This window comes from Sceloporus occidentalis, unplaced genomic scaffold, assembly GCF_023333645.1.
Source record: "Sceloporus occidentalis isolate IW3139 unplaced genomic scaffold, rSceOcc1.0.p SCAF_4, whole genome shotgun sequence".
Classification (NCBI taxonomy): Eukaryota; Metazoa; Chordata; class Lepidosauria; order Squamata; family Phrynosomatidae; genus Sceloporus; species Sceloporus occidentalis.
Genome location: NW_028316984.1, coordinates 152294582 through 152308659, shown reverse-complemented (window position 1 = coordinate 152308659; position 14078 = coordinate 152294582). Strand labels below are relative to the sequence as shown.

The following is a 14078-nucleotide window of genomic DNA, read 5'->3' as shown; positions in this document are numbered from 1 at the left end:
CTTGGAGCCCCCTCCTCTAGGATCAAACTTACAATGTTGTGGGTACCAGCATTTAACCACTGTCTTGTGCTTTCAATTTAACCTATGTTCTTTCCATAACCATTAAAATACCCAGACAGGACAAGAACTTGAAGCTTCTTCAATATGATTGTTAGAAAAGGAACTCAGAGAAAAAGTCATTTATGTAGTATTTCAAAACTGCTAACTTATGAATATAGATACCCTTGAAGACAGGATCTGTTTTGAGACAACAATTCATTAGAAAGTGAGGTGGGGATTCTATGAAAGTAAAATATGCTTGTAATCCCAAATAAAATTTATCCTGGGCACAGGAGGCTAAATATACCCAGGGTAACATCCAGATCTAAAACAGACCACTACTGCTCTAGTCTATACAATCGTCTATATATTTTCATCAGAGATAGCAATTATTCTTGGTTGTCAGTGATATGAACTTTCAAGTCTGTGCTACACTTCAGAGGTTCTTAATGTGAAACACTTACAGGCTTCAAACCCATCCACATTGGCAGGGAGATGAGCTGCTGGACTTGTTCTCTAATCAAATCAACTTCCTGCCACAAGAAATTAAACATACAATTAGCATATTTGTATAGGACTGATACCTACATAGGTTTTGAAGAAAAAGTGCATTAGGTGACCCTAATTTTTGTCAATACAGTGGACCCTTGTTATACGCCGGGGTTTGGTTCCAAGGTCCCCGTGGATAACAAAATCCATGAATACTCAAGTCCTATTAAATATAATGACACAGCAAAATGGTGTCCTTTATAAAAATGGAATATCAAGGTTTGATATTTGAAATTTATACTTGTTTGGAACATTTTCACGGATGCTTGAATCCGTATATAAAAAATCTGTTTATAAGAAGGGCCGACTGTACCCTTTCTACAGCAGTCTCACTATGCCACAGTATATGCTCTACTTGAAAATCCACAACAAAAAATTAGAACAGTAAGTACTCTGAACTAAAAAATTTCAGTATTTTCTATACTCCAACACCCAAAAGAACTTTTGAGAGGATTCATAACAGAAATCTGCTTGCAGGTTCAGTAATATATAATAAACATAAAAATTGTGACCTGTAACGTTCAATGCATCTCAACAAACATAAATTGTGGCCTTTAAATTCTTTTGCTGGCAAACAAGCAAACAACAAAGACTTACTGAGGCCTTGCTGAGCTACCATAAATGGCAAATACACTATGAGCAGCCTGGTTAATAAAAAAAGAGCTTCCTGATTTATTCAAATAAAGTATGCTACGCAAGAAAACTGCCACATTTCAGAAGCTATCTGTTTATAATTCAGATTTATAATCCACCATTTCTTGACAGAGATAGAAAGTGAAACATGCATCTTGACCTATCATAATCTGCAAACTGATGTGCATTATGATGAGAATGTAGCTAAAACATGTTTGCTGAACTACCAGGGAGATTATCAGGATGCCTGGGAAATTCCGGTATTTGAACTCACAGAAAGAAGATCTAGGAAAAAATGACTAACAATGGCAACAAAAGAGTCAATTAGGACTAGGCGTGTTAACTAGGCAGGGGGCAAAGTGGAATGAAATAGGTTGAAGGAAGGTACAGCTGGCTCTCCTTCTCAAAGAAACATCTTGTTGTAGGTCCAAGGGTTATATTGTTCATTGTATTTGTAACTTCACTGTAACAAATAGTCCATTGTGGAAAGAGGTTGTTTGATTCTGCAATTTTGCTGAGATCACTTCAGAGCAGCCTTTTAAGTAATCATAAATTTTCAATTAAAGTTTTTTAAAAAAACAAACACCCCATATCATATGGTGAACAGGCTGTAAAATGAAATTAAAACATCCCTGACAAGTCTCACTTGCATTAACATATTCCTACATCCTGGCCCTGACCACTGCATAACTGCCCAAAAGAGAGCTTGTCACACCTCCAAAATATGCCCAAATCTACACTCTTAATGTGTTTCAAAGAAAAGGAAATCTGTAGCAGAGGAGCAACTGCTGAGAATGCCTCTGTATCAGGAGTTGGCAGCTTATGGTCCTCCAGAAGTTGGCTGCATTAGCTAGAGCCAACAAAAGTTGCAACAATGTCTGGAGGGTTGTATGGGTCCCATCCCTGTCTTACAGAGGCTTTTGCAATCTTAACTTGCTAAATGATAGATGTGACAGAGTTCCTTGATAAAAACAAAAACAAACACCAACCCAAACAAAAACTGTGACCACTGAGCATGGAACGGTACAACAGCATGCTGTATAGGTGGGAAAGGCTAACAGAGAAGAAGACTCCAGCAAGAAGTGCAACAGGCACTAATCCATGGTGTGAGAAAGATGGCAAACTGCAACAATAATAAACTCAGCAAATATGCTTACCAAACTGTTGAAGCAGTGATCAAGGAAGAGTAAGAGTATTGTCTGTTCTTGGAGAGAAAATTCACTGTCATTCTCAACCAAGGAAGCATCCAGCACACGCTTGAAAAAGAATGGGAAGTGCTCTGGCTTCTTTTTGAAGGTCTAAGTGGAAGACCAAAAAGATCAGCAAGTAGTTCAAGTGGAACATCATTTAGGAGAAAAGAAAGTCAAGGAGAGTTATTGACTCTGTTCTCACCATTACATCCACATACAAAGTAAATGCTTGGAGTCGGATAGTGCCTGTTGTCCCCCATCAATGACCACCATGTATTTAGAGGAAGACGGGCATGCTGACTAGTTAATTAAGTCTCAATGAATCTATGAGTCTGACGCTAGCTGAGACAATTGGAATTTGTTTGCAGATATGACATGTGTGCAGGTACACATCTCTCAGTATCTTCTGAACACATGGAGAGCAAGGGAAGGACAAGCAGATGCACAGACAGTGACCCAGTGGACACAATCTCACTCCTTCTTGGACAGGTGAGAACTGGAACACAGATTTAAAGGACTATACATGAAAGCAAATGTGTTGATTGTTCCATGATGCATTCAGGTTTTTAAAATGTTATTACACAGTAGGAAATACAGTGATTTATCTTTTCTGACAAGAGAAAATGATTATACCACTGTGACCACATTAACACTGGATCCATACCAAGAGACATATAAAGTAAATAAATAATTTAATTTTTTGGGTCAATACCTCCCCATATCTAGATGCTGCAGAAGCAGGTTGTGCAGAATACAACGATTATACCTTTGGACAACATAATAAGCCTTCAGTGATCTCAAAATATTCTTGTCATTAGTGGAAATCCTTCATTTAAAATTCTTACTTTTAGCTGATTTTAATTCTGTTTCTATTTTGTATGTTATGAATTTTGAAGCTGGACTTGTTTTTAACCTTTCTAAGTAGCCTTGAATCCCAAATTGGAGGGAAAGGTGGGATACAAAAAAACAACTACAAACAAACCACTGCTGCTGCTGCTATCATTATCATTATTATGTGGATATTGCAAATTGTGGATCAGTTACTGCTGTCAATAGTTGATGTTTATTATTAGTATACTTGTTTGGTTTGCAGCTTGACCAAAAATGTAATTTCTCAGAAGCAACTACGGTTTCAGCATATATTACTTCTAAGTAACTAATATGTTGAGAGTTTAAGCAGAAACAACTTTGCAAAATAACAAATGTGGAAGGTTCATGATATCTGTTATGAGTAGATTCTTAATAAACAATGTTTGGTCCCAAATACATGCTATTTAAGTATTTGGAAGAACAGGGAACATTAGTTCTTACTGCATGCATTTTCAGCAGTGGGATGACATAATATGTGAAAAGGAAGAACCCACATAAGGATGTCTCCCCTTCACTGGTTGATGTCTCCCTTCACTGGTTGAAAAAGGAGCACTGGCTCTTATACTGACACAATCACCATCAGTAGTGGATAGAGAACATTCTCATGTGGGTTGCCCCTGAGAAGAAACCAAGAGCTCACTGCAAAAAAGCAGTACTTTTAAAAGTACTATTGTGCTTGCTGCTTCATTCCCTTCCCTCCTACCCTGGTCACCATTCTCCCTGCCCATCACATCTCTTTCAGAGTTAATGGAGTGACACAAAATGGAACCATGAGGCTTAGAAATTAGCCACTTTGGGATGTAAAAATGTCCCTAAGATGAGCCTCGTGAAGTTTCAATGAAGCCATCTTACATAAATGACAAGTTCTCTTGCCCTTATATTTAGAAATCATTTTAAAAATGCACCATTTAATGACTGCATTTGTGTCCAGCAACAATACAGAGGGAACACCTCAATCACTAAAACAATTTGTTTCATGCTGATGTTTCTTCCAATGTGAAGTGTTTGAACTGTCCACTGCTATTCTTCAACCAGAGCATGCTATTGTTTAAAAAGGGTACACAAGAATATGTCAGATGAAGCACAATGACAGCCAATATTGAACCTTCTGACATTCAATGACACTTTAAGTGGGCAATGTGAAAGTTGCAAATAGTGGATCAAAGTTACTGCTAGCAATAATTAATGTCTATTACCTCCCATGCTGGCACGTTCTCCCTGAACTTTTCATTCACCATACAACAGATTGACATCAAATAAGCTTTGCTGGACACCTCAGGAGAATAATTCATCCACAAGTAATTTTCTAGGTACTGGCTGTGAACAGTGAAAAGACAAAAGCGTTACCACCCATATGTGTCACTCATCAGGGGATAAGAAGCATAATTACCTATAAGACCCATCAGCATGATTTATGAGCAGCTTTCAGTTTTACCTCTCCAATACAAGCCTCTGCAGCAAAACTTACTCAGGCTATTTAAATCAGTCTAAGCAAACATGGCAGATGAATTAGCCCTGTGGATGGTTCTGTTCGTTGAAGAAGTATTATATCTACTTGGTACAAGCATTATATTAGGCTGAACACTAATTGATGTTGATTGTACAGGGGGAAGAGAATACACATCTGCACTACCTGAGGGACAGATTTCAATAGATATTTGCATTGGTACTCAAAAACAGAAGTCCCATTGCCTCCTGAAATCTCCAAAGAAATCTGGTTTATACAATGGCATATACTATGGCAAATAAAACATGGGGAAAGGGGGGAATCACACCAACACCATAGACACTTACAAAAAAAGCAAGCATGGTTCCACAATGCCATGATCCTGGTATGTGAAAATGTGCACAAAAAATAAGACTCTCTTGTCTTATGCGTACAATTTTCTATCAAGTCCAAGCACAACCTTTCTATCTGTGTCTCATTTCCACCCAATTCCTTTTTCTGGTTATTATCACCACCAGCAGAGATTGGTCTAGAGAGGGAAAACTGCTCAGAATGTTCTTTTGAACAATAAAAATTGTCTATGCACCTTTCTCTACAGTATTTATAGCTCAAATTTCCCATTAAAACATCCTTTTCCAAGCACTCAGTATCAATGTTTCTTTGTGACACACCAAACGCCCAATTAATTGGTTTTTCAGACTACTTTATTATTTCATTCACAAGAAGATCAAAAGTGCTTCAGTGTAACTAATCAGGGGTTAGCATCTGTTAATTGCACATTATAGATTTAATGCAAAAGCAAAAGTTTCAATGGAGCTATAAAACAAACTCTTGTGTTTAGGCTCAGATTCATTATCATCCATGACCATGAGTGATAAAAAAAAATAGTTGGAAATTTCATTTTCACCAGTTTCGCCAATGCTTTCATGTACTCTACTGTTAAGCGTACATGATGTTATACTAAATTTCCTATAGAACTGACTTCCCCAACCTAGTGCCCTGCAGAGGTTTTAGACTACAGCTCACATTTTCCCCAGCCAGCATGTCCGTGATGGCTGTACAAAGTTAACTGTACAGCTTACATTTTAGGAGACGTGCAACTGAAAGAATGAATTACAGCGCTTCGCACAATTGTGTTACTGCGCTTCATTCTCATCTTAGAAACCATATAAATCATTAGTCAGGATTTAGAATAGACAAAGTGCTTCTTGAAAATTACCTCAGCAATCCCTTCAACTACCTGTAAGGTATATTTATTACTAATGTCTCTGTGCTGCAGATTAAGACAGGGATATAGGGTCTTGCAAAAGTCCCCTTAGTTTGTGGCTATAGACAATTTTGAACCTGGAACATTCTAGCGTATGAGTTACTACACCATGTCACATTGTTGTTGTTTTTAAACAAAATAAAAACATTAAAATGTGTTTCTTGCTTCAAAAACACTTACCTAAATTCTAGAAGCATTATTTTCCGAATAGCAAATCTGAAATCAAAGATTGGGGGGGGGGGGGGGGAGACAGATTAAACCTTTTCTGGCCTATATCAGTTTTCCATACAGTGATTTGTATCCAAACACAAATGCCTTGATTTAATTCCCCTAAGAGACACTGGGACTTTTGAACACTTTTGAACATCTCACACTGCAACACTGACATTTCATCTCATATGCTGCATTGGCACAACTGTTGGGATACTTCTGTTCAGCAGACAGAATTGAACATCACTCCAGCCCAGCTATTTGAGAGGAGGCGCGCCTGTGAGAGAGGCACCTTTAAAAGCCAGCTCACAGACCTTTCAGCCCAGGAACACCACTCCAGCCCAGCTGTTTGAGGGGAGACATGCCTGTGAGCGAGGCACCAGTGACATGGCAGTAATGAATGGAGGCTGTGGCATATCATTGTTACAATATGGACTCCTTTATTTAGCGGAGCCCTCTCTCACCTTCCCTCTATCCACCATCTTCAGGGAGAGGAAGGCAAGCCAGCTCCAACAGGCCTCCGAGGGCAGATATGCTGGACTTTCCCCCTTCCCTACTGTCATTCCCTTCTCCTTTTGTGTCTTGTCTTTTTTAGATTGTAAACCTGAGGGCAGGGAAATGTCTAATTAGCAAATTGTAAGCCACCCTGATTGCCTTGGCTGAAGAGCGGGGTATAAATAAATATCATTATCATCATCATCATCATCATCATCACCACCACCACCACATTACCTGCCAGCAGCGGTGGATATTAGGCAAGGGACATTTCATCCCCTTCCCCACTACTACTCCTTTCTCCTTTTGTGTGGTGTCTTTTTAGATTGTAAGCCTGAGGGCAGGGAACCGTCTAATTAAAAAGACTGTATGTACAGCACTGTGTAAATTTACAGCGCTTTATAAATAAAGGTTAATAATAATGATTCTCCCTACATCATGTATATTGTGATTTTGAAATGTGATTTTATTGTTATTTGTATTTATTATAGTTTTTGCTGTAATCCACCTTGATTCCTCTGGGAAAAGGCGGCATATAAATAATAATTATTATTATTACTTATGACAATACTTGTACTTGTACATAACTGTACTTATGAAATGTACTTAAGACAGGTATGTTTTGTACCTGAATATGTTAATCCAGTTATTCCAGAGTCCTTGCAGCACATTTACAGAATTTCTAATAACTTCCATAAACTTCAGTTTTATTCTTTTCCTTTCAATACAGAAGGCTGCTCAGAGTGATTTATTCTATTACTCTATATACTCATCTATAAGTCTAGACATTTAGGTCAAAAAATTGACCCAAAAAACCTGAGTCGATTTATTCATGGGTCAATGTAAGTACTGTATCTTAACTCCTATTTAAAAGGAGAAACCATCTCCTGGTGAAAAGCAAGAGTATAATCTGTCCTGGAAGCACCGAACTTCTCTACTCTCTCATCCATCCAGTCTTAAGAGTAAGCACAAAGAGTTATGTCTGCTGGAATTTTGTAAGTTCTCTGACATTGTTTTGCTTTGCTTCAACCTTTAGATCCTTTGCTATATGCTCCTAAGTTTTACCCTCGACTAATCCACGGGTTATATCAAAATCCCTAATTTTAGCCCCAAAACTTGCTCTCGACTTATACATGAGGTCGACTTAATAGTCGAGTATATACGGTATGTTACAAGCTGGGAGCGTAAGCAATCCACTGCTGAACAACTGTAAACCAGCTTTTGGAGAGGATACAATCTGAGCATCTCTTAGTTCACGAAGTGAAGGCTTTTCTTTTTATGTTTGCAAATCTGTGTCTGGCCAGAGTGCCTTGGAATTTACTATTCTGGTTACTCAAACTCCCAAAATTGTAAACAGTATTGTTTCATAGGCAGATCAAAATCAACATTCACAGTAAGAATTTCTTAAGCTTTGGACATTCAGGAAATTGATAACATGAAATACAATTATTTATATAGTTATCTATTTATTAAAGTAAAACAACTAGCTTATGAAGTTGCTTACTCCTTGGGGAAGATCATCCTATCACACATACATCTCTAGTCTATGAGCCTGCTTGAGTTTTAAGTTCTTTGGCACAATCATTGGCATGTTTGATGAGGACACAGGAGAAAGCCTATTTACTGACTACTAAATCTAAATGGGCTTCTACAGCATGTTTGCCTGTCACAACACTTGTTCCTCTCCAGATCTGAGAGTACAAGCTCTTCCCGTGGAGGTCAGGCAACTCTACTAACACAGGGACTTTTGACTTTATACAAAAAAAGGACATACCAGAACTCAAAGGGGCAGATTTTATGGTTACAATGCAGAATTGAAACTTTACTGCCACTTTTATTTCCTTTGTTCCGGTTACTTCTCTGATTCTTTCTGGAAGCAAGTCCTGAACATTTTGTCTGCCTAAATACACTCTCTATAATATTGAAAATGAAGATGCCGACTTGAAGACCCCTGTCTGATCCCTGACACAATCACTTTTCTTCTTCTCTGTGATTTTTTTTAACCATCTTTGTCTGTTCACTAAGTCAGTAAGTTTTGAAATGTAGTGTAATAATTTCTGCATCTTCTGGTTGACCATATAAAGCTATCACTGTAGTGTGTGTTTTCGACTGTGTTGCACAAAACAAAAATAAGACTGGAGGGAAGAATCAGAGAAGGGGTCAAGTGCCTGCTGTCACTTCCAGCATCCACTACCTGAGTAGGCCGCCTCCCTTGATCCATTGTAATGGTAGGGCCAGACCTATTCAGGAGCATTTTTCAGCTGAAAGTACCAAGAGGCATTCTCCAACCTAACCCTTCACATTTGGAATTTGAATATGCTCACTTATAATTTCCCCTCTTTTCTGTCAGTAATTCGGGCATGCATTTTGGTGCTATTTAATGGTTAGCACAGCTACCCTGGCATTTTAATCATACTAAGAAGTCTGAAGTACATGTCACTCAGGCCCGTTACAGACCGCCCAAAAGGGGCGGTCTCGGGCCGCTGCCGGTTGCAGCGCGGAGGAGTTGCAGCAGCCAAACCGCGCAACTCCTCCACGTTGCAAAGAAGGAGCGCGAAAATCGCGCTCCTTCCAGCAACTCGGAAGAGACGACACAAGTGCCAAAGCACACTATGTCAAAATGGCGGCGGCTGTGTGGAATGGCTGCCGCCATTTGTTACGGACTCTGTCCGTAATAGGGTAAGGGGCGTCTGGAAGAGATGCCCCTTTTTCAAAATGGGATGTCCTAAGGACGTCCCTTATGGCGGTGTGTAACGCGCCAAAGTTTACAGTGACTACTATACAGTTACGTAGTTCAGAGCATCAAGTTTAGTTTTTAAAAATAAATTTGGAAACATTTCTTCAATATGAATATAATACAGAAAGTGAAATGTACATACTTTGATTTAACAATTTCTTTTCCATATACATCTTCAATAACCTAGAAAAAGAGAGAAAGTTTAGATATGCACCAGAATTGCTGCTTTAGTAATATTAAACCCCTCTTTTCCAAAAATATGCAAAAAATCTCGTAAATTAGGTCACCATCAACACTAATACTATAGTAATGCTTCATGTTAACATTTTTATTCACTAAAATCCTACGTTAAAAGGATTTACTGGGAAACAAGAATAAAGGAGAAAAATATCAAAAATCAAACTGTTTTTTAAAGCACACAAACATCAAGGTACAGTTGTTTCAACAGGTATTCGTATTTATAAACAATAATGATAAATTCAAAATTAAAAAAGAATGCAGTCAAAAGTATTTTAAAATGTACAAATAAGCCAGGGAAAGCTGGCATCAAAGCTGGTATCTCTGAATAGTTGTAACAATATTCTCATTAACGTCTAGCATTTACTGTTGAAATAAGACAGAAGCACTAAACAATGTAGTAAGCTATTACCTTTGACTCAAAGGGTAGTTTTTTCTTGACACGTGGGGCCCAGTACTTATTTGCCAACTGTAAGAAAAAAAGACCATGTCATTAAAATATGCAAAGGGACATCCAAGCGAGCTTTTACCATATTTTCTCCAATCCACAGAACAATGTGAGAATCTTTCTGTCTCATAATATCCAATGTATACAGTACCGTTAAGGGTGCGGTGCTCTAAACCAGTGGTTTCCAAACTTTGGTCCTCCAGATTTTCTGGACTTCAGCTCCCAGAATTCCTGACTGTTTGCCAAGCTGGGTGGAAGTCCAAAACACCAGGAGGGCCAAAGTTTGGAACCACTCTCTAAACTTTCAAAACTGTTCTGAACTCCAGATCTTGGTGGGCTGTAGTTCCCATCCTGCACCATTGGCTATATTGGCTAGGGAGGATGAGAGTTGCAGACCAACAGCATTTGGAGGGTGCCATAGAGGTAGACAGAGTAAAAACATACAACTGAGCACTAAAGTCAGAATCGTTCAAGCCAATGTATTCCCTATTACCATGTATAGAGATGTGAGAGCTGGACAGTGAAGAAAGCAGGTAAGAAGAAAATCAGCTCATTTGAGATGTGGTGCTGGAGCGGAGTGTTTGGATACTGTTGATAGCCAAGAAGACAAACAAATGGGTCCTAGAACAGATCAAGCCTGAAATCTCCCTGGAAGCCAAGATGGTCTAAATGAGGCTGTTGTACTTTAGCCACATCACGGGAAGTCACGACTCATTAGAAAAGACAATAACATTAGGAAAGGTAGAAAGTAGTAGAAAGAGAGAAAGATAACACACCAGATGGATAGACTCAATCAGGAAGGTCACAGGCCACTGGGAAGCAAGACCTGAGCAGAGCAATGGAGAACAGGGGCAAGGCGACCCTAACTCAAAGGAAGACAAGGAACTGTAAAATGTAGAATACTAACAAAACAAAACAAAAAAGGGATGACGTGACCAAATAAAAGCTAAAAACACACATATAAATTCCTACTTCTTAGTCTTCCTCAAGGCATTCTGGAATTCCTCCAAGACAGAAGGTTGAGATGGAGGACATCTCCCGGAAAAGGAGGACATCTGGTCACCCTGGACAAGAGGCTGTTACCAACAACAAACTCTGCCTCTACAGGTAGAAAAAGTTACTCGGGGGGGGGGGGATGCTACAAATCCCAGAATCCTCCACCCAGCATATTGGGTAACAGTTTCTGGGACCTGTCATCCAAAGGCTAACTTTTCCGAGATTTTCTCTTAGCACAGGATTGGAGTGGAGAGCCACCACAGACCAAGTAAAACGTCCTGTGTTTGGTCCAAAACATATTGCAGAAATAATCCAGTTTGAGATTGCTTTAACCGCCTTGGCTCAATGCTAGGGAAATCAGGGAACTATAGTTTTGTCAGACATTTAGCCTTCTCTGTCTGACAGCTCTGGGGCCACAACAAACTACAAATCCCAGGATTCCCTGGAACTGAGCCAGGGCAGTTAAAGCAGTCTCAAACTGGATTATTTCTGAAGTGTGCTTTGGGCTTTAGCTTCCCCTTCTCTGACTCCTTGGTTATCTTTCCTTTTTAATTTTCTCTCAGTGTGGCCTAGTGGTTTGAGTGATGGACCGTGACTCTGGAGACCAGGGTTCGAATCCCCACTGGGAGACCTTGGGCACGTCACACACTCTCAGCCTCAGGGGAAGCCAAGGGCAAACCTGTTCCGAACAAACCTTGCCAAGAGAACCCATGACGCAACGCACACTCACACAGAGACTCCACGGAAGGAACGACACCCAGGGGGAAAGACGCACAAAAAGTGTCCACATTGTAGAAACAATGCAGTTTGGCACCACTTTGTCGCCCCATCCTCTGGATTTTTAGTTTTACAAGTTCTTTAGCCTTCCCTGCCAAAGAGTGTAGGTGTCTCACAAAACTGCACATCCCAGGAGTCGGTAGGAAGGAGCCTTGACAGTTAAAGCGGTGTCAAACTGCTTTATTTATACAGTACAGACACACCGGGGGGGGGGGGGTATTTATTTATTTGGGCTTTGCTGGCCAGTATAGAGGCCCAAGGAGGTATAGAAACAAATCAGTCTGACACTCTCTCCTACAGGACCCTGGGATGTGTAGTTTTGAGACACCAGACCTCATTTTCAGGGAAGGCTAAAGACCTTGGAAAACTAGAAATCCCAGGAGCCTGCCCCTTTCCCTTAGAAGCCCTTCTCCATGGAGCTTCAAGCCCCCCTCTGACCCCATTCCCTCCTTCTCCAGAGCCTTCCGTTTGGCCTTTCCCTCCTTCAGGGAAGGCCTCGTCCCCCAAAAAAGGAGTGCAGGCGGACGGAGGCCAGGACATTCCCCAAGTATGAGGACATACTAAAAGTAATGGCAGTACATAAGAAAACCATACTTGCCCATAGAGCAGTGGTTCCCAACTTGTGGGTCAGGATCCCCTTTGGGCAGGGGTAGGCAACCTGCTGCCCGCGGGCCGGATGCGGCCCGGCAAGGCCTTGGGACCGGCCCCAGCCCAGTCCTGCCGCCGATTGCCGCCGGGGCCTTTGGGGGGCAATTGTCTATAGAAGCCTCAGAAACATGCATTTATATTAACATTTTTTAAAAAATCAGCAAATTTTTTCACGTGTCCTCCATTTTTTTTTAAAAAAAAAGTGTCTTCCATTTGAAAATTTTGTCCTACATTTGTCCTGGTTTATTTATATATTTAATTTTTTTAAAAAAAATTATTTAATTATTTATTTTTTATTTCGGCCCCCCAGTTGTCTGAGGGACAGCAACCCAGCCCCCGGCTCAAAAAGATTGCCTACCCCTGCCTTTGGGGGTCGAATGACCCTTTCATAGGGGTTGCCTAAGACCATCGGAAAACACATATTTGCATATAGCAATGAAAATAATTTTATGGCTGGGGGTCACCACAACATGAGGAACTATAATAAAGGGTCACGGCATTAGGAAGGTTGAGAACCACTGCCATAGAGAACCATTGGAGAATACTTGCCCTTAGGGAAACATAGAGGAATACTTCCCCACAGGGAGACATAGGAGAATACTTGCCCATAGGGAATTATGGGGGAGTACTTGCCCACAGGGAATTATGGGGGAACACTTGCCCACAGGGAATTATGGGGGAGTACTTGCCCACAGGGAATTATGGGGGAACACTTGCCCACAGGGAATTATGGGGGAACACTTGCCCACAGGGAATTATGGGGGAACACTTGCCCACAGGGAATTATGGGGGAACACTTGCCCACAGGGAATTATGGGGGAACACTTGCCCACAGGGAATTATGGGGGAACACTTGCCCACAGGGAATTATGGGGGAACACTTGCCCACAGGGAATTATGGGGGAACACTTGCCCACAGGGAATTATGGGGGAACACTTGCCCACAGGGAATTATGGGGGAACACTTGCCCACAGGGAATTATGGGGGAACACTTGCCCACAGGGAATTATGGGGGAACACTTGCCCACAGGGAATTATGGGGGAACACTTGCCCACAGGGAATTATGGGGGAACACTTGCCCACAGGGAATTATGGGGGAACACTTGCCCACAGGGAATTATGGGGGAACACTTGCCCACAGGGAATTATGGGGGAACACTTGCCCACAGGGAATTATGGGGGAACACTTGCCCACAGGGAATTATGGGGGAACACTTGCCCACAGGGAATTATGGGGGAACACTTGCCCACAGGGAATTATGGGGGAACACTTGCCCACAGGGAATTATGGGGGAACACTTGCCCACAGGGAATTATGGGGGAACACTTGCCCACAGGGAATTATGGGGGAACACTTGCCCACAGGGAATTATGGGGGAACACTTGCCCACAGGGAATTATGGGGGAACACTTGCCCACAGGGAATTATGGGGGAACACTTGCCCACAGGGAATTATGGGGGAACACTTGCCCACAGGGAATTATGGGGGAACACTTGCCCACAGGGAATTATGGGGGAACACTTGCCCACAG

General features: G+C 41.0%; 1 protein-coding gene across 4 annotated transcripts in view; it reads right to left on the bottom strand.

Annotated features, from left to right (window-relative positions):
* The window catches only part of LOC149314863 (RNA helicase aquarius), an 82386-nt gene that overhangs the window by 61879 nt on the left and 6429 nt on the right, over positions 1-14078 (bottom strand). For all 4 annotated transcript variants that reach the window (XM_089522024.1, XM_089522025.1, XM_089522027.1 and 1 more), the window contains exons 2-7: positions 10087-10143; positions 9580-9620; positions 6176-6211; positions 4478-4598; positions 2379-2519; positions 504-572 (exon numbers count right to left, since the gene is read on the bottom strand). In XM_089522024.1, coding sequence (XP_089378150.1) covers positions 504-572; positions 2379-2519; positions 4478-4598; positions 6176-6211; positions 9580-9620; positions 10087-10143 — 465 coding nt within the window. The remainder of the gene's footprint in view (positions 1-503; positions 573-2378; positions 2520-4477; positions 4599-6175; positions 6212-9579; positions 9621-10086; positions 10144-14078) is intronic.